Source organism: Coturnix japonica, chromosome 1, assembly GCF_054131305.1.
Source record: "Coturnix japonica strain WE chromosome 1, WE-NBRP24, whole genome shotgun sequence".
Lineage (NCBI taxonomy): Eukaryota > Metazoa > Chordata > Aves > Galliformes > Phasianidae > Coturnix > Coturnix japonica.
Genome location: NC_140663.1, coordinates 177,697,255 through 177,714,639, shown reverse-complemented (window position 1 = coordinate 177,714,639; position 17,385 = coordinate 177,697,255). Strand labels below are relative to the sequence as shown.

At 52.0% G+C, this 17,385-nt stretch overlaps 2 protein-coding genes and 1 long non-coding RNA gene across 9 annotated transcripts in view; 2 read left to right on the top strand and 1 right to left on the bottom strand.

The window, feature by feature from the left end:
- The first annotated feature begins 354 nt into the window (after window positions 1–354).
- KCNE3 (potassium voltage-gated channel subfamily E regulatory subunit 3) lies at window positions 355–2,118 on the top strand. 3 transcript variants are annotated; one of them, XM_032442322.2, is made up of 2 exons: window positions 355–543; window positions 1,482–2,118. In XM_032442322.2, the coding sequence occupies exon 2, from the start codon at window positions 1,495–1,497 to the stop codon at window positions 1,777–1,779; it is 285 nt and encodes a 94-aa protein (XP_032298213.1). In that variant the 5' UTR covers window positions 355–543; window positions 1,482–1,494; the 3' UTR covers window positions 1,780–2,118. The 3 variants fall into 3 exon arrangements, with proteins under 3 accessions (XP_032298213.1, XP_015708159.1, XP_015708158.1); XM_015852673.3 differs by having other exon boundaries at window positions 1,454–2,118; XM_015852672.3 differs by lacking the exon at window positions 355–543 and adding an exon at window positions 667–690.
- Window positions 2,119–2,547: 429 nt separating this feature from the next.
- Window positions 2,548–9,198, bottom strand: LOC107308649 (uncharacterized). The gene is made up of 3 exons (XR_001552869.3): window positions 6,293–9,198; window positions 5,618–5,901; window positions 2,548–3,941 (listed from the first exon to the last, which is right to left on the bottom strand). It is a non-coding gene; the product is annotated as an uncharacterized LOC107308649 (long non-coding RNA).
- Window positions 9,199–9,361: 163 nt separating this feature from the next.
- The window catches only part of PGM2L1 (phosphoglucomutase 2 like 1), a 30,943-nt gene continuing 22,919 nt past the window's right edge, over window positions 9,362–17,385 (top strand). For 2 of the 5 annotated variants that reach the window (XR_014932249.1, XM_015852627.3), the window contains exon 1: window positions 9,362–9,607. Coding sequence is in view for 1 of the 5 variants with exons in the window: in XM_015852627.3 (XP_015708113.2) it covers window positions 9,497–9,607 (111 nt within the window). In the remaining 4 variants the exon portion in view is untranslated. Of the gene's footprint in view, window positions 9,608–10,459; window positions 14,934–15,465; window positions 15,572–17,385 lie in introns of all 5 variants that reach the window. The other 3 variants (XM_085510220.1, XM_085510205.1, XM_085510213.1) reach the window with 3 other exon arrangements.

Below are 17,385 nucleotides of genomic sequence, written 5' to 3'. Positions count from 1 at the left end.
ACAGTGGGAAGGAGTGAGGAAAGGGACTGGGGTGCCAACAGGGTGTGGATATTATTCCATCTTCCAAGGCTGCTGTCCGGGTCAGAGCACCTATCCCAGAGCCCTGGTGGTCTGTGATATAATGATATTGTTGGGGCTGCAGTGGGGCAGGGAGGGTCCAAATGGGAAGGAATATCCCATTTCACTGCTCAGTGGGGACAAGCATGTCCCCAGCAGGCTCAGTGCCCACTGCATGGCTTGGGGACAGCGTGGACATCCGGAGGAGGGACAGGAAAGTGTGACCGGCAGCGTGCAATGAGGGAAAGGCAGGATCCACCCGGACAGCCCCATAAAAACCTCCTGTATCCGGGCTGAGGAGGTCACACAACGGGACCGCAGGCTTTGGGGACGTATTGGTAACCACCACCAGTGGGGTTGGGTGGCTTTGGCAGGTGGCTCTGCCCCGGGAAGGGGAGGAGGCTGCGGCACTCCCAACCTGGCTGGCGGCCGCGATGCTCCAGTCCCAGCTCAACCCAGCGGCCGTGAAGGCAGTGAGGGCACCCGGTGAGTGCAACCCTCTTCCCCTCCCCTCGCCCACCCCTATCCCAAATTGCACCCTATAAAGTGGGGTGCTGCACCCTGCTCTGCAGGTGGGAAACGCTGTTTTTTTGCTCCAGGTCCTCACCATTCTGGCTTCCCACTGATTAACAGGTGTGTGTAAAGAGAGTGGGAATCCAAGAATGAACCCTCCCCAAACCCTCAGCCTCTTTTTTCTCCTTGCTGCTTTTAGGGCATGCACTTTGCCTTTGGGGAATGCTTTTTGGGGGAGCACAGGGTATAGGTTGGGGGTCCGGAGTGGTTCTGGAACCAATCTTGCCCATGTGGTTGGAGGTTATGGGGGTATTTGGGACAGTGGTCCCTTGCAGGGGGTCCATGGGGGCATGTGAGGTTGGTGCCCCTCCTGCCAGGGCTCTTTGGGGTGAGTGGGGTCTGTGTGTGGCACAATAAGTTCTAGAGCTGTTATTTAGGATGCCTACCAGTTGGGGTGTGGTGGGACCCACCGGGTGGCCAAGGGACACTGGGATAACACTGACCCCAGTGGGGTCATTTGGAGCTGATGTTGTCAGGATGGAGAGCCCAGGGGGGATCTCTGGGGTCTGTTTCTGCATGGGAAGTGCCTGGCGGGGTTGTATCCGTCTGTCTGTCCATCAGAGGATGTCCGACAGTCATCTGTGCCTGAACACCAAGTGCTTCATCCGGGTTCTCTTAAAGTGCCTTCATTCAAAAAGAATTCAGTGCTCCTAATTGGATTTGGGGGGGATTTAATGAAGGGAGCAGTAAGGTGGGTGCCTTGGCTCTGCACTCTACCAATAGGGCTGGGGCTGCAGTTGTGTTTTTTTCTTCCATCAAACCATGCCCTATATGCCTTGAAGACACTTTAGGGGCTCATCCTCAGCCCCAACATCACCCCAAGGCTCACCTGACGCTTCCACCCCACACAGGCTTGGTGAGGAGATGGAGGAGGACAACAGGACGGAGCCGTGGCACCGCAGCCTCCAAGCAATGCTGGATGCTTTGAACCAAACCCTACACGGGGCCGTCCTCCACCCCAGAACCCCACACAACACCAGCACCCGCACCGGCCGGGACGACAACGCCTACCTGTACATCCTCTTCGTCATGACACTCTTTGCTGCCACCGTGGGCAGCCTCATCCTGGGCTACACCCGGTCCCGAAAGGTGGAGAAGCGCAGCGATCCGTACCACGTCTACATCAAGAACAGGGTCTCCATGATCTGAACCCGCTGCCTCCTGCAGAAAGAAACCCCGCGGTGCTGAGCCCTGGAGTGGGGCAGGAGCACCGGTGTCACCTGCGGGCAGGTCCTGGTGCCACGGAACCACTGAAGCTGGGGACGTGGGGGTGGTGGAGATGTCTGCTTTCCTGCTGTTCTCATGACTTAATGAGGCTGGCACGGGTTGTAAAGGAGGAAAATTCCCTGCTCAGAGCAGCCAGCATCACCTCCGAAGCACTCTCTGAACTGCTTAGTGTGGGTTTTTCTGGGGCTAAAAGCTGTGATTTCAGAGCCAGGCTGAGCCCCGCTTCACTGGTGGGGAATTAAAGGAGGTGGTGGTTCTTGAGATGAGTTGAATCTGCTTCTTCTCTACCTGGTTCCAGGCTGGCCCAAAATCCACAGTTTGGGTTTCATAGCCTCATTCCATGGCTGTCAATGCTGTCAATGTTGGGTGGACACGGCCGGACCCTGGGGGCTGCAGAGATTTTCCTGCTTCCTTCCTGCATGGTGCTGCCAGCTGTAACTTTGCCCTTTTGTACCGCAGCTGCCAAATGGGAAGGGGAAGTGCTCAGGTCCTCCTGGGCTCTTTGGTTTTGTCCCTGCTACGAAAGCAGCTCGGTTGGGGTTTGGTTATGGGGTGGTCAGTGGTGAGGAGGATGAATAACCTTGTTCCTGCCCTTGAGATCAGTCTGTCTGCTGGGGACAGCACAGTGAGCTGGTCACAGTGTTCATCATGGTCCCTGCGATGTCTTAATCTTCTCATCATGGCATAATTAATATCTGTAATTACAGCCAGACTGGCTGCCAATGGAACATTCACCAAGCTCTGACCCAAAAGATGGGACGTGAGCATTCTGGGGGTTCAAGGGCTGGCAACCTTGGCACAATGGTGGCAGTGACTCACCCAGCAGATTTAGGATTTCCCTTCCTTTCAGCCATGCTCTGGGCATAGAAAGTAACACAGAGGTCTGGGGGGAGCCCTGGGGGTCCCTGTTTTGGGGTCCCTGTTTTGGGGTCAGCTGTGGTTTCTATGCCAGACAAGTGGTTCAAATGCCACTGTCATGCACAGCCCCTGGGAGGGGGCTCGGGAGGGTTTGTTGTGTTTGCATTGCAGTTACAACGTTGGGAAAAGCAAACAAAGCCGTTCTATGCAAATAAAACAGGGGACGCACAGTGGGCAGGGACAGCCAGAGAACATCCTCCTTCCCTCAGTGGGTTTGTGCTTCAGTTTTCTCCCTTTCTATGGCACTGATACCCCTCTAGCACCCCGAGCATCCCCTGTGCTGGGGCTGGATGGGGTTCCCCATGATGGGATGGATGCCAAGGTGAATATCCCACCCATAACCCAGGAGATGTGGCCATCCTGATGGCAGTCGGCACTTCTGGGAGATATTGGGGCTCCTTCACTCTGGCCCCTGCCATTAAATTCAAGTGAAGGCCCATAGCCTGCATGCAACAGAGCAACGCGGGTGCCCCCACCTTGGGGGACAGACTCCACCATGCTGGGTGACAAGGTTCCAGTGCCACCTGGTGGTAGTTGCTCATATCCCTATGGGTGTCTTCATGCACTGTGCTGGGCTCTGGGTGATGTTTGGAGGGGCACTGGAACATGGGGACAGATGGAAGACCCCCAGAATGGGTTTGATTCTGCTACCAGGGGCTAATTAAGGTGTCATCCTGCAGCTGAGCTGCTCCTCATTGAAACCAATGGGGTTTGCTCCTTGTGCTCAGCCCATCTCGGGTTTTAAGAGCACAGAGCTAAAGCAGCACCGTCCTTGGCTGAATCTCTAAATCAAAGCGTGCACATTGCAGCTGGCTGCGTTAGGATTTTAAACAATGCAGCCAGGGAAACACAGAACTCATGTGAGGCCGATTGATTCAGTCGTCGCTGTGTCATTTTGTTTGTTTTTTCAGCACACAGCAATGAATCACAGGCGAGACAACGGCTGTAACCACTTTGCCTGGGCCTTGGGAAAGGATTTGATAAAGCTGTGTGTATGGGAAGCTGAGGCTGACCTTGGTAATGCGGCTTGGATGCTTGATGTGCTCCCCCTGCAATGCAGCAGGGGTTCCACTGTGCTTTGCCCAGGTAACTTCTCCAGAGCCTCACTCTTGTCTCATAACACACCGTGATCCGTGGCAGATGCTGAAGCTCCAGGAGGCAGAATCCTATAGAAAGTGGGGTTTCAAGCAGTGATGTTAATTACTTACTACTGCCCAGCTTCCTCTGGAGCAAGATAGAAGAGGTGATGTGAGGTGCTGTGGGTGATTGTGGGAATGGGGTTTACCCTTCAGCTCAGAAGCCCTCAGTGACCCCAAACATCCATTTCTGGTGAATAACAGCTCATCTCACCCCAGCCGCAGCCTCTCTCACACCTACCAACAGTCAGATTCTTTAGATAAAGATGTGGCAGTCCCAAACTGGTACTGAAACCTGCCCTATTAATCATCAGGTGAGCCCCCAGCAGGCAGAGCCCAGATTCAGGGTGACATTGGACCCTCTCTATGTAGCACCGATAGCAAGATGCAGCCCCAGCTCTCTTTGCACCCTGCAGGTCTGTCTCCCCTTTCTCTGCTCCTTTTTGCCTTCTCCCCCCTCCTGCTGAGGATCTGGGGTCAATGCAGGTGTATGCACGTGCTGGTGATAAGCTGCACTGAACTTATCAAAAGTGCAATTGTAAAACCAACCATTGGGGCTGCGATCGTAGGTCAGGACAGTTCAGCTCAACTCCCATCCAGGTACCAAAGGAACTGCTCAGCATAGCACGCATATGGGCTATTAATACCTAGCAGGGAGGCTTAAAAATAACCAGGTCTGGCTTGGAAAGGACAAACTTTGATATATGAGGGGACTGGTGATCCAAGCCAACTTCCCTGGTGTGCTGAAGTTCCCTGCAGTGAAATCATAGTAAGGAGGCGGAGAGCTGGGACAGAGCCCCCCCCCAGAACTGAACTGGAGGCACCAGGAAGAGTGGGGATGCTGGCTGTGGCTTTGTGCTCCTCTGCTGCACCTGAGTCAGCAGAGCCTGAGTAAAATGCACTTTATGTGACAGGGCAAGACATCAGGGTGGGGGGAGGTGATGAGCCTGAGTTTCTCTGTGCTTGCTAACCCAAGGGTGCTGCCTTAGATATGTGCCCACAGGCAGAACTGGACCTGTGATGTGCTTTCAGGTTTGCAATGAGAAGCAGAAGAGCAGCTCCTGGCTTTTGCTTTGGGGTTTTCAAGCAGCTCTGAGTTGTACAGTTATGGTTGTTTAGGGGCATTCAGCTCTTCAGCAAAACAAAGTACACACTGTCCATGCAGGAGAGTGCAGGGTCAGGCTTCCCCCAGGCTAACATGAAGCACCAAGCCAAGACAGCCACCGGTTCCTGTTATCAATTGTCCCCTGTTGTGTCCTCCCTGTTCCCATTCTCTGTGCTCTGCCTGCCTTTTGGCTGCTTTATCAGCTTAAAAGTGGCATTCAGCTCCCAGAGGCACCTCACCAAGCAGCACAAAATCCCCTGATACAGGTGGTGTTACAGCCTGACTTTAAGGCTGCCTGGAAATATGGTACTCTGAGAGAGGCAAATAAAGCAATGGGAGCTGCTGTGCTCCCACCGGGTAAACCCAAGAGGCACAGCGTGTTCATGATCCATAAATAATAAAACAAAAGCTGTGCTGCAGAGCGAGGGCACGCAGAGTGCAGCTGGGTTCATCCTGCGTGACCCATCTCATTGCAGGAACTGGGAGAGGGGGGGGGGGTAGGAAACCAATGGGAAAGCTGTGGGAGGGAGCCCCAAGCCCTGTGCAGGGTATCTGGAACTAAATGCATGCAATTAAATTGCTATGGAAACACTGTGCCTACCCTGGTGCTGAGGCTCTCCGGCACAGGGCTAATCCTGTTTGTCACGGGTGAGGTTTTGCTCTGTGGTGCCAGGTCCCTGGGGATGTTATCACAACCATGCAGATGGTTTTTTCCTTCTGATGTGCAGTGACATCGTTGTGAGCTCAGCCATTCTTCTGTAGGAAAACACTGAGGGTGTTGCACAGGAGCAAAATCTGCACACCATTGTTTAGGGGGTATGAGGTTGAGATGCTGCAAACTCAGCCCTGGGGCATTTAGATGTACAAGGGGAATGCTCTTCCTCCCTGCAATGAAATCCCAAACAGAAGCTGAATGCAATTAGTAAGTCTCTATTAACCTATGTTATTTTGTCCACATTAAAAAGAAGCGCTCATTATAGGGGGGGAGGTGTGTGTGAGGGTAAGGGGAGTTATCAACCTGGGGGGGGAGGAGGGGGGTAAGGGGAGTTATCAATCATTACGTTATGCTACACAAGGATGCTGTGAGTTTCAAAGCAGCAGCACAGGGAGCTGTTCTGTCCTTGAAAGCAGAGCAACACAGCACACACAGCCATATATATGCACACATGCGTTCTGCTAAGGATGAAGTCATCCCTTCCAGCTGAGCACCACCATGGTCTGCCTGCAGGCTCTCACCATTCTATTCCATTACAGCAAGCCGTGTCCCATCACTCACCTCGTATATCTCTCTGGCCATGGGGCATTTTACTCAGTTTTTAAGCCCCAGAGTGTTTGATGCTGCTCCACATGTGGCACACTGTTGTCTGTGGATTGCTAGGAGAGAAGAAACATGCCTTAGTCCAGTATCAGCATCACAATGGCTGCTTCTTCACTGCTCTCCCTTGGAGCCAGCTAAGCACACACTGGGAAGGCAGATCACACTGACTTGGGATGCACCATGAGACCCCATGGAGAGCTTTCAACCCCTTTGTACTGCAGTTATTCCTATGAAAGAAAGCACAGGTGAAAGCTTTTATCTTCCGTTTTATCTGCTCTTCGGGGAGGAGCAGAGATAAAGTGATGGATTGGCAATTCTCTTATCTCATATCAGCGATGATGGTCGGATCCTGCTGTTAATTGCACGTAGGAAGGTGAGCACTGATAACATGGGGTGTGAGCACAGCTGACACTATCCTATGTGAAGGTATCACATAGTAACAGCCTGCTTGCTCTGATGGCATAAAATCCCTCTTTGGAATAACCAAAAGCTCTCAGTAAACACATAAGAAAAAGAAAGAAGGCCAAGCTTAATTGTAACAGTCCCTCATATTGCCTTTCCAAAGAGCTCTTGTAAGAAGCATCCCTGTTTGGCAGGCCTTGGAAAGGTATTTAATATGGGCATTGCCCTTTGTTTTTGGTGGGAAATGATGCTTTTAGAGGCTGGAGCTCCTGTTATGCTGAGCCTTGGGTCTCCCTTGCAAATAAAGCACAAGGGAGCATAAAAGAGCAGCATAGGTATGAAGAGCAGCAGCTGTGCCTCACGCTGTCAGGTGCAAGTTCCCCCGAGGGTTTAAATTCCCTTATCAGCTATTGTGAGAGCTGGAAAAACATGCTGGCATCAGTCTGTCGGGGCATTGCTTGGACTTGCCTGTTGGGCTTGAGATTACACCACGTTGCTACGGATGACACATCCTTCTATAGAGACACGTGAGAGAGACAGGAAAGAATGACACAAGGAAGTAGGTGGCATCGGGTCCAAAAGCCTGCAGGGTTGAAGCTGGAGCTGATGGGAAGCTTAGTACTGAGTGGTTTGCTCTGTGTTGTCCTTTTCAGCCTGGAGAAGAGAAGGTTGCGGGGTGACCTCATTGCAGCCTTTCAATACCTGAAGGGAACTTACACCCAGGAGGGGAGTAAGCTCTTGGAAAGGGCTGACAATAGCAGGACACGGGGAAATGGTTTTAAGTTAAAAGAGGGAAGATTTAGGTTGGATGTTAGGGGGAAGTTCTTCACTAGGAGAGTGGTTAGGCCCTGGAACAGGCTGCCCAGGGAGGTTGTGGATGCCCCGTCCTTGGAGGTGTTCAAGGCCAGGTTGGACGGGGCCATGGGCAACATGATCTATGGGGTCTCTATGGGGATCTATGGGGTCTCCTGGGCAACCTGATCTAGTAAATGTGTATGTTTGGTGGCCCTGCTAGTCAGGGGGGTTGGAACTACATGATCCTTGGGGTCCCTTCCAACCCGGGTCATTCTGTGATTCTGTGTTGGCTTTAGGACTGTGAGGGCACAGTGCTGGCTTAGGTCCATCTGCCATCCACCATTACCATGAGGTCCTTTCCAGCAGGGCTGTGCTCTATCTTTCCATCCTCCAGCTTGTACTGATGGTGGCAGTTGCCATGACCAAGGTGCAGACCTTGCAGTTGGGCTTTGCTAAACCTGATGAGGTTCTCCTGGTCCCACTGTTTAGCCTGTCCAGGTCTCTCTGGATGCCATCCTGTCCATTGGGTGCGTCAATCCTGCTGTCAATATCATTGATAAGGATATCAATATCATTGATAAGGATGTTTAAAGAACACTGGCGTCAATATTGGCTCCCGGGGGACACCACTGTCACCCATCTCCATCCAGATATTGAGCCACTTACCACCACTTGCTGGGTATGATCTCACAACCAGCTCTTGTGAGCTGCTCTTCTCTTCTCTTCTCTTCTCTTCTCTTCTCTTCTCTTCTCTTCTCTTCTCTTCTCTTCTCTTCTCTTCTCTTCTCTTCTCTTCTCTTCTCTTCTCTTCTCTTCTCTTCTCTTTTCTCTTCCCTCCTCTTCCTCTTCCTCTTCCTCTTCCTCTTCCTCTCCTTTGTGTTGTATTTACAAGGGAGGCCCAAGGCTCAGCATAACAAGAACTCCAGCCTCTAAAAGCTCCATTTCCCACCAAAAACAAAGGGCAATGCCCATATTAAATACCTTTCCAAGGCCTGCCAAACAGGAATGCTTCTTACAAGAGCTCTGTGGAAAGGCAATATGAGGGACTGTTACAATTAAGCTTGGCCTTCTTTCTTTTCCTTATGTGTTTATTGAGAGCTTTTGGTTATTCTGGAGGGTTTTTACACCACTAGAGCATAAAAATGAGCCAAATCATCCAATATTCCACCCGTATCTCTACAGTTTGGAGGGAGGGAACAGTGCAAAGGCCATAATGAAGCCCAGAGATACGACATTAGTGCCTCTTCCCTTATGCACTGAAGTCATCCATTGCGTTTGGTTCCCTCATTATATCACTGTCTGGGTTAAGTGGGGTCAGTGGGGGTGGGTTGGGGTTGGGTTTGGGGATCTTAAAGGTCTTTTCCAGCCTGAATAACACTATGAACATCCACACCTCACTGCAGGCCTCTGGTCCCACAGGCTCTTTTACAGCCAGATCTCCCTTCTTCCTTGGCTTCATCATCCAGACTCAATCAGAAGATCCTTGGGGTGGATTTTAGGGCATTTCCAAGTGCTCTCAGCACAGCACTGAGGGACACAGGGCGGTGGGGATGGGTTCGATCCCAAAAGCTTGGGACCAAAATGAAACATGGCCGCCATCCCCTCACAGCGCCTCAGGGTGAGGAGGCGCTCTGAGCTATGCGTCGCGCGGGTTGCTGGGAGTTGTAGTTTCGAGACTCCAACCGGCCCCTCCCCCACCGCGTCCCTCTTCCGGTGCTCGCACTACATTTCCCATCGTGCACCGGGCACCGAGAGGAAGGCGGTCTCTTATCCCCGCCCCTCCGCTGCGTTGATTGGTTGGATAGAGGCGAGGTGGGCGGGGCTTCGCCTGTTGTCGAGGAGCAGGCGGAGGGCGGGTCGGCGCTGAGGTAACGGCTCGGTGTTATCGGCTCCGCTTCGATCCGTCCCTTCGGGGGCGATGCTCGTTGATTCGGATTGAAACCGTCTAAATCCGGATCGGACGCGATGTGTGAACCCGGAGCCGACGGGGACGTGAATTCCAACGTGTTGATCTCTCACAGCACCGGAGACGAGCAGCTGGATAAAGCGGTGTGGCAGTGGCTGAGCTGGGACAAGGTGAGGGGGGCAGGGGCCTATGTATAACCCCATATGATCACATATATCCCCATATAACCCCATATAACCCCCTATAACCCTCAATGCCCCCCCATATGACCCTATATAGGTCATATAACCCCCTATACCCCACCCATATGACCCCATATCCCCCTATATATATCTATGTATATATATATCTATGTGTATATCTATATCTATGTATATATATCTATGTGTATATCTATATCTATGTGTATATCTATATCTATGTGTATATCTATATCTATGTGTATATATATGTATGTATGTGTATGGGGGGGGTTCCCTTCTGGGCCCTGCTTCTCCTCATGTGGTGACTGAGGGGACAAGGAGGAGCCCCCCCATTGAGAACTGAGAGCCCCTATGGGATTAAAGGGTAAATGCGGTGAAATTGGGGTTATTTGGCACCTTATGATCCACTTGGAGTCATGGAACATCATCTTCAGCCTTAGTTTGGTTCCTCTGCTTCCTGGATTTAACCCTTTCTCCACCCCCCCCCCCCCCCAATCCCCCTTAAGGGCTCTGTGCTGCTTTCTATATCAGCCGGGCAGCATAAAGACATGGAATGGGCTGGGCTTCAAAGGACCACAATGACCATCCAGCTCCAACCCCCTGCTGTGTGCAGGGTCACCAACCAGCAGCCCAGGCTGCCCAGAGCCACATCCAGCCTGGCCTTGAATGCCTGCAGGGATGGGGCATCCACAGCCTCCTTGGGCAACCTGTTCCAGTGCGTCACCACCCTCTGAGTGAACAACTCCCTCCTAAGATCCAACCTTTACCACTCTTGGTGTTTAAAGTGCTCTAACAGCTTCATATCTCTCCTATGCTCAGGACTCCACGTCTGGATGCAGTACTCGAGGTGAGGCCTCGCAGCATAGAGGAGCACATCCCCTCCTTTGCTTTGCTTTGCTCTGCTGGCCGTGCTGCTGTGGATGCAGCCTGGGATGTGGTTCAAGGTTGGAGGTGTTCAAGGCCAGCTTGGATGGGGCCATGGGCAGCCTGGGCTGGTATTAAATGTGGAGGTTGGTGGCTCTGCGTGCAGTGTGGGGAGGTTGGAGCTTCATGATTCTTGAGGTCCCTTCCAACCCAAACCATTCTGTGATTCTATGCAGTTGGCTTTAGGGCTTTGAGGGCACGGTGCTGGCTCACACACAGCTTCAATCCACCAGCACCCCCTGGTTCTTCTCAATAGGGCTGTGCTCAATCCTTTCATCCCCCAGCCTGTATTGACAGTGGGATTTGCCATGACCCAGGTTCAGACCATGCACTTGGCTTTGTTGAACCTTAGGAAGTTCTCAGCCTGCTGCTCCAGCCTGGCTTGGTCCCTCTGGATTTCCTTTTCAGCTGGTTTGTCACAACGTCGTGGGCTTAAACAAACATCTTGGGGATGGAGGAGGGGAGGCTGCCAGTGCACAATGATGGCTTGAGTTTATGTCACTGCCTTTCCAGTCTCTGGGCAGCCTGCTCTGCTGGTTGGTGACCCTGCACATAGCAGGGGGTTGAAACGAGGTGATCATTGTGGTCCTTTTCAATCCAGGCCATTCTCTGATCTCATTATAATTTTTATAGTGTCTATTTTATAGCATTTTCAGCTACATCTTCTCAGGGTCAAAGCTGAAAGGTGCTGTTCAGGCTCCAAGGATGGTGGCCACAAGCTGAGCTTTCCTGCTGCTGGGAACTGCCTTCTCCTCTCTCATTTCTGTCAGAATTAACACTTGCCATCTGCGTGTTCTGCAGTCAGAGCTGCTGCTGTGAGAGGTGCTGGGGGAGGGAAGGAGTGGAAGAGGGGAATAGCAATCATGGGGATGCTCTTGGTGAGCAGGGCTGAGCTGCAGTAAACAGGGTTAAAACCCTTTTCTTAAACAGCACCGTGATGTTGATCCTTAAAAGGTATGAACTAGAGAACTTAGAGCTTCTACCTGGCTACCTCAGGATAAAAATGTCCTGATTAAAGCCAGCAGTCATGAGAAATTACTGTTCTATGAACTGAAACCAGTCAATAAAACAGCACACAATAGTCAGTTGGACTGCACCTGTTTGTCCTCGCTAACCTGGCTGATAACCAGGACACTTCCTACAAAGGTTCTTGAGCTCGTTCATTAGAGGGATTGCAAAGAGTCCCGTGAGCTGTGAAAGCTCTCTGAGGTTTGTTGCTTATCAAACAACCTGTCAAGGCCGCTGTCTTGCTTCCTTCCCAGCCCCCAGCTTCCCTAAGCCCCAGGGACTCGCACGGCCTCTGATCAAAGGAAAACGTGTGCACTACGTTTGCTGTGTATTTAGCTGTGGGGGAGCCTTTGTCCTCTGGCTTAATTGAAAATGACTTGCCGTAATTAATTCTCAGGGCCATGTGTTTTCATCCTCTCTGCTTTGGGCGTATGTGCTCACCTCTTTAAATAAGCTGGGGTAGGGGGTGGGTGGGTGGGTGGAGGAAAAGCTAACCAGATGGTGGTCCTTCTGCTTCTCTTTCTCACCAGCATTAAGCATCATCCTTAATGCTTCAGGCAGATGGACCTGCTGACTAAATCTCCCTTCTCTTGCTGTATTTCCTTCTTCGAGTCGTAGGGCACTGACTTTTCTCCAGTCCTCATCCATAAGCTATGCAAACAAGTAATCATTTGTATATTTTCTCCCTATTCATTCGCTCTCTAACCTGCCCTGATCCTGGAGGTGTTGAAGGCCGGGTTGAATGGAGCCCTGGGCAGCACAGGCTGGTGTTCACTATGGAGGTTGGTGGCCCTGCCTGCAGCTGGGGGAGCTTGGAGCTTCATCATCATCTTTGAGGTCCCTTCTCCATCTCCATCTACCTTGAGGTCCCTTGGCCATTCTCTCTTTTGAGTCTTCCTGAAGGAGTCTGGCTCATTTTGAGGCTGCATTTGTCACACACAGCAGCAGCTTTTGTTGCAGGTCTGAGGATCGGATCCTTGCTTAGCAGCTGGTGGGATGAACACTGCGATGAAGATCTTGAGCTATGCAATCAAAAACGTGACCTCAAATAGAGATGCACAGCTGTGCCCATAAGGTTGCCTTAGAACATGAAGTTGGAGTAGATAACCACTGCTGCCTTGCCTTCCTCAGTAAGTCCTGGCCCTGTAAGACTGAAGCTTAAAGCACAAGCTGCCAGCTGCTGGCTTATTAATTAGCTCTATGGGGTCACTGACGAGGATCATGTTCCCTGAGCATGCTCAGCATAGCCCAGCTCTGCCTGAAGTCGATAAAGCAATGCAGGGATGTTTACATGCAAAAAGGACTCGGCCTGGGAGAAGGGGGTTTGATGTGGGTTATTAAACCACAGCAGGAACGTTGCATAGGGGAAGGTGTGATTTGTGTTGGTGGTCCAGGCAGGTCTGTGCACTGAGTCAATGTGAGGTGATGAGGTTGGGGTGATGGTTTGTGGTGGTTTGAGCATCAATCTGGTTATCCCAGACCAACAACCCGCTCCCATCCTTAGAATAATGGAATGGCCTGGGTTGCAAAGGACCACGATGATCATGTAGTTCCAACCCCCTGCTGTGTGCAGGGTCACCAACCAGCAGCCCAGGCTGCCCAGAGCCACATCCAGCCTGGCCTTGAATGCCTGCAGGGATGGGGCATCCACAGCCTCCTTGGGCAACCTGGCCGTAGCTGGAGCTGCTGCGGATCTTCCTCTGCCCACCCGGTGCGGATCCTCGGGCTGCCTGTAGGGGCGATGCGGTGCAGAGCTGTGCTCGATGCCTCGGACAGGGGCAGACATGGGCTGGTGGGAGGAAACTGAGCTGCTCTGGTTCTGTCTGAGTCCAGATGCCCTGCAGGAGGAGCAGCCTCCTGCCCTGCTTTGCTGTGCTACTTACCCCTGCACAGCCCTGCTCACCAGGTTGCTGCTCTGCCAGCCATCTCCATTGCCATGAGTGGAAAGGGCCACTGCAACCAGCAGGTCTGGTGGCAGCACCTGCAGTGGGGCCAGGGCTCAGCAAAGCAGTATGGAATGATGGGGTGGGGGCAGGGGGATCTTGGGGAGCTGCCAGTGTACCCAAAAGGGCATTGTTTGATGCTGACTTATCTGTGCTGTATTGCATGGAGATCACATGGAGAGCTGAGGACGAGCGTGTGTCCTGCTCTGGTTCCATCTTGGTGCTGATTCCCATCTGCAAGGCAGAGGGGATGGAAGAAAGGAGCAGCCTCCTGCCCTGCTTTGCTGTGCTACTTACCCCTGCACAGCCCTGCTCACCAGGTTGCTGCTCTGAAATTGGTTTCCTTGGCCATTTGGGGCTCACTGTGTCTGCAGCAACATTGACACGGCCACTGCAATCAGATGGTGTGGTGGTAGAACCTGCAGTGGGGTCAGGACTCAGCAAAGCAGAGTTAAAGGTTTGAGGTAAGAGGATGGGAATCTTGGGGTTGTTCCTTGGTCCAATAGGATCCCAACAGGCTGCAGTTTGGGGCTGACTTATCTTTTTTTGTAGGACACCAGTTTTTAGGGCTGAGCTCCAGCACTGTTGGTCATCTGGTGCCCTTTGTGTTGTGCTGTCCATCTGCAAGGCAGAGGGGAAGGAAGGAAGGAAGGAGCAGCCTCCTGCCCTGCTTTGCTGTGCTACTTACCCCTGCACAGCCCTGCTCACCAGGTTGATGCTCTGCCAGCCATCTCCATTGCCATGAGTGGAAAGGGCCACTGCAACCAGCAGGTCTGGTGGCAGCTCCTGCAGTGTGTCCAGGGCTCAGCAAAGCAGCAGCAAAGGTTGGGGTAGGGCAAGGGGTCCCTGTGGAGCTTGCGGGGTCCTGCAGGAGCGAGGTGGGATCTGGCTTGGGAGTGACTTATCTGTGCTGTGCATCCCCTCATGTTCCAAGTCGAAGCATCTTCCTGTCCCCACTGGACCACTGCAGCCCCTTCCTTACCCATGGCATTGCTTGCTGCTGGGCTCTATTGACATTCCATCCCTTTCCAGATGTACAAGGAATAATTCTTTCTCTGATACTCCATATCTTCCACTCTCTGCTGCCTCTGTGACCCAACACTTACAGCCTGGTAAGATGAAGCATCCACAAGCAATGGGAGCACCCACAAAGCAGGGCATCAGTGTTGGATAGGATGTGCTGCTGCCTGCCCTGCCATCTCATTGTGTTTCTTAGTGCAGAGTGCTGGTGGGTCGGTGGTTTTGGTGGTCTGGGCAGTTGGGTTTTGGGGCAAAAACAAATATTCTATTGTTCCATACATTCCATTTAGGAGCAAAGCAGAGCAAGGTGAGCTGTTGGTTTAAATGTCCCTCCGGTCAGCTGCCATGGGGGAATGATACACGATAGGAAACCCACCTCTGGAGTACAATGCCTACAGGTCTAAGTAGAAGATGTCTCAAGTGCCACTACTGCTCTTAAGTTACACATGTAGGGCAATCAGCTTTGCTATTATACAGTATTCCTGCTAGGTTGCAGAGCCTGCAATGAGATGCTGTGGTGGGTTTGGAACTGCGTTTGTTGATTTGCTGTTTTGCAAGCGAGCTTGAGACCTTGTTTTCCATTCCTTCCTTCTTTCAGGGCAGAGGGTGTCTGCAGAGCCAAAGTGATTGCTGTGGGAGTTGTAAATGGCCGGTTATTTTGGCAGGATAATCGCCTGGAAACCTGACTCTGGTGTTGTTAACATGGCTGGAAGAGAAAGAAGCAGGAAGAAATAATTAAGCTAATGCCCCTACAGCTGTATTCTCCTATTCCTTTAGATTCCGTATCCTGGTGAGCTGCAGGAAAAGCAATGCAATTCTTTCACTAAGCGATTGTGCAGTATGTGAAGAGCTGAATCTAATACTGAATTCAGCAGAGAATAGGATGGTGATGCTTGTTTTTTAATAGAACCCCAACTGCTGACATTGCAGGATCTCAACCGCTGCAGGACCTGACCCTGAAGTTCAGTTGTACGTCTTGATTCTGGCACAAAACCATTGGAGGGAGCTGCTGAAACTCACCTCACACTGACAACAGGTTCATCTCCTTCCTCTGCTCAAAGCAGAACCACTGCAGCCACCTTCAGCTTAATCCCACAGGACCAGCAGTGTGAGTTATGTGAAGCTCCTGGCTCAGAACTGAAGTCAGAGGCACAAATGACAACGCTGTATGAGGAAGTAACCCTTGGTTTTCAGTGTTGCCATGACTTTATATTAGTGCAACAACTTAGTATGAAAACGAGAAGCTCGGAGAAGCTCTGCTGCTAGTGCTGAGCCCTGCTCCCTCACTGACCATACTTGGCAGAGGCAGCTTGAAATAGGATAAGCAAACAGTGCCTGACCTCTGGGTCCTTTTCATTTCCCACCTATCAAGTTGCAAGCCTCAAAGCTTTTTGCAAACATAGAAAGCTTTGCAAATTTACATCTCAAAACGCTGGGGAACTTACCTGAGGGCACTCACAGCCGTGGCATTGGATGCCATCAGGTTGAGGGTAGGGTTATTCAGAGGGAATGGACCAGCTGGGAGGTTAAATGCTCCAGGGATATAGGGGCAGGAGGAAGCTCTGCAGCAAGGCAAGCTGGGCTCTGCTCCTGGTAGGGTGATGAGCTGGGCATGTTCAGGGGTGTGCCCTAACCATGAGGGTATTGGTGCTGGGCTGGGTGAATGAGAGCAGAGCTTGGGAGATGGAGGGATGGGGGTATTCCTTTTTGCTCCACTAGTTCTGCCTATCTCCTCCTGCTGCTTAGTGCAGCCCAGGCACTAAGAGCTGTCCCTAACCCCTCTGTGGCAGGATGCCTGGTACAAACATAGAATCATATGATCTTTAGAGTTGAAAGGAACCTCTGAAGACCATAGAATCCAACTGCTTTGCACTGCACAGGGACAGGTAGATCAGCCCTGGGCCTGGACCAGCCTCACCTTGAAAGTCGACAGGGATGGAGCATCCACCACATCTCTGCTCATTGCCTCACCGCTGTAAAAGACTTTTTCCTTATATCCAAGGATATATTGGATATTGAAAGGGTCTAACATACAGCTGTAAGGCTGAGAAAATAAGGCAGGAAGGAGAAAGGGGCAAAATAAAGGAGAGCCACACTCAGAAACCCAGCTCTAGCCCTGTCTCTAGTGAAAAGCTTCTCTTTCCTTCCTTACCCCTTCCCTGGCCCCAGCCATGCTCAGGTGGTGTCAACCTCCCCTTCCCTGCTGCCGTCCCCTTATCTGTCACCTCCTTATGTGTGCTGGACCTTTCCCCACCCTTAGCAGGAGCAGAAGTGGCTGCTGCCTCTTGATTGCTGCCTTCTGCCCCATGCACATGTGCCTGGGGAGCTGTTTTGCTAACAGCAGATGTCTGCAGCCCCGTGTGCTCAGTGGGTACAGGGTTAGGGGTGAGGCACTCAGAATCTTTTTGCCTTTGGGAGGTTGGTCAGTGTGGTTTTGAAGCACTGTGGCTCTGTGCCACATGCTTCGCCACCAGTGAGGTGTCATCTGAATGGCAGCAGCGGGGCTCAGAGGCACTGGGGGGATCCATCACTCCCTTCATTGGGGACATGGTGCCTGAGCAGCCCCCAGTGATCACCTGTAGGAGAGCTGGAGGGTTGTTGTTGGGTATTCAGCACATAGCAGAGCAAGGTGTCTCCATTGGGACCTGCTGTGGCTGTGAGCAGCTTCTCTCTGCCATAGATCATAGGATCACAGAATGGTTGGGTTGGAAGGGACCTCAAGGATCATGAAGCTCCAAGTCCCAGCCACCAACCTCCACATTGATACCAGCCCAGGCTGCCCAGGGCTCCATCCAAGCTGGCTTTGATCACCTCCAGGGATGGACGGGGCATCCACAGCCTCTCTGGGCA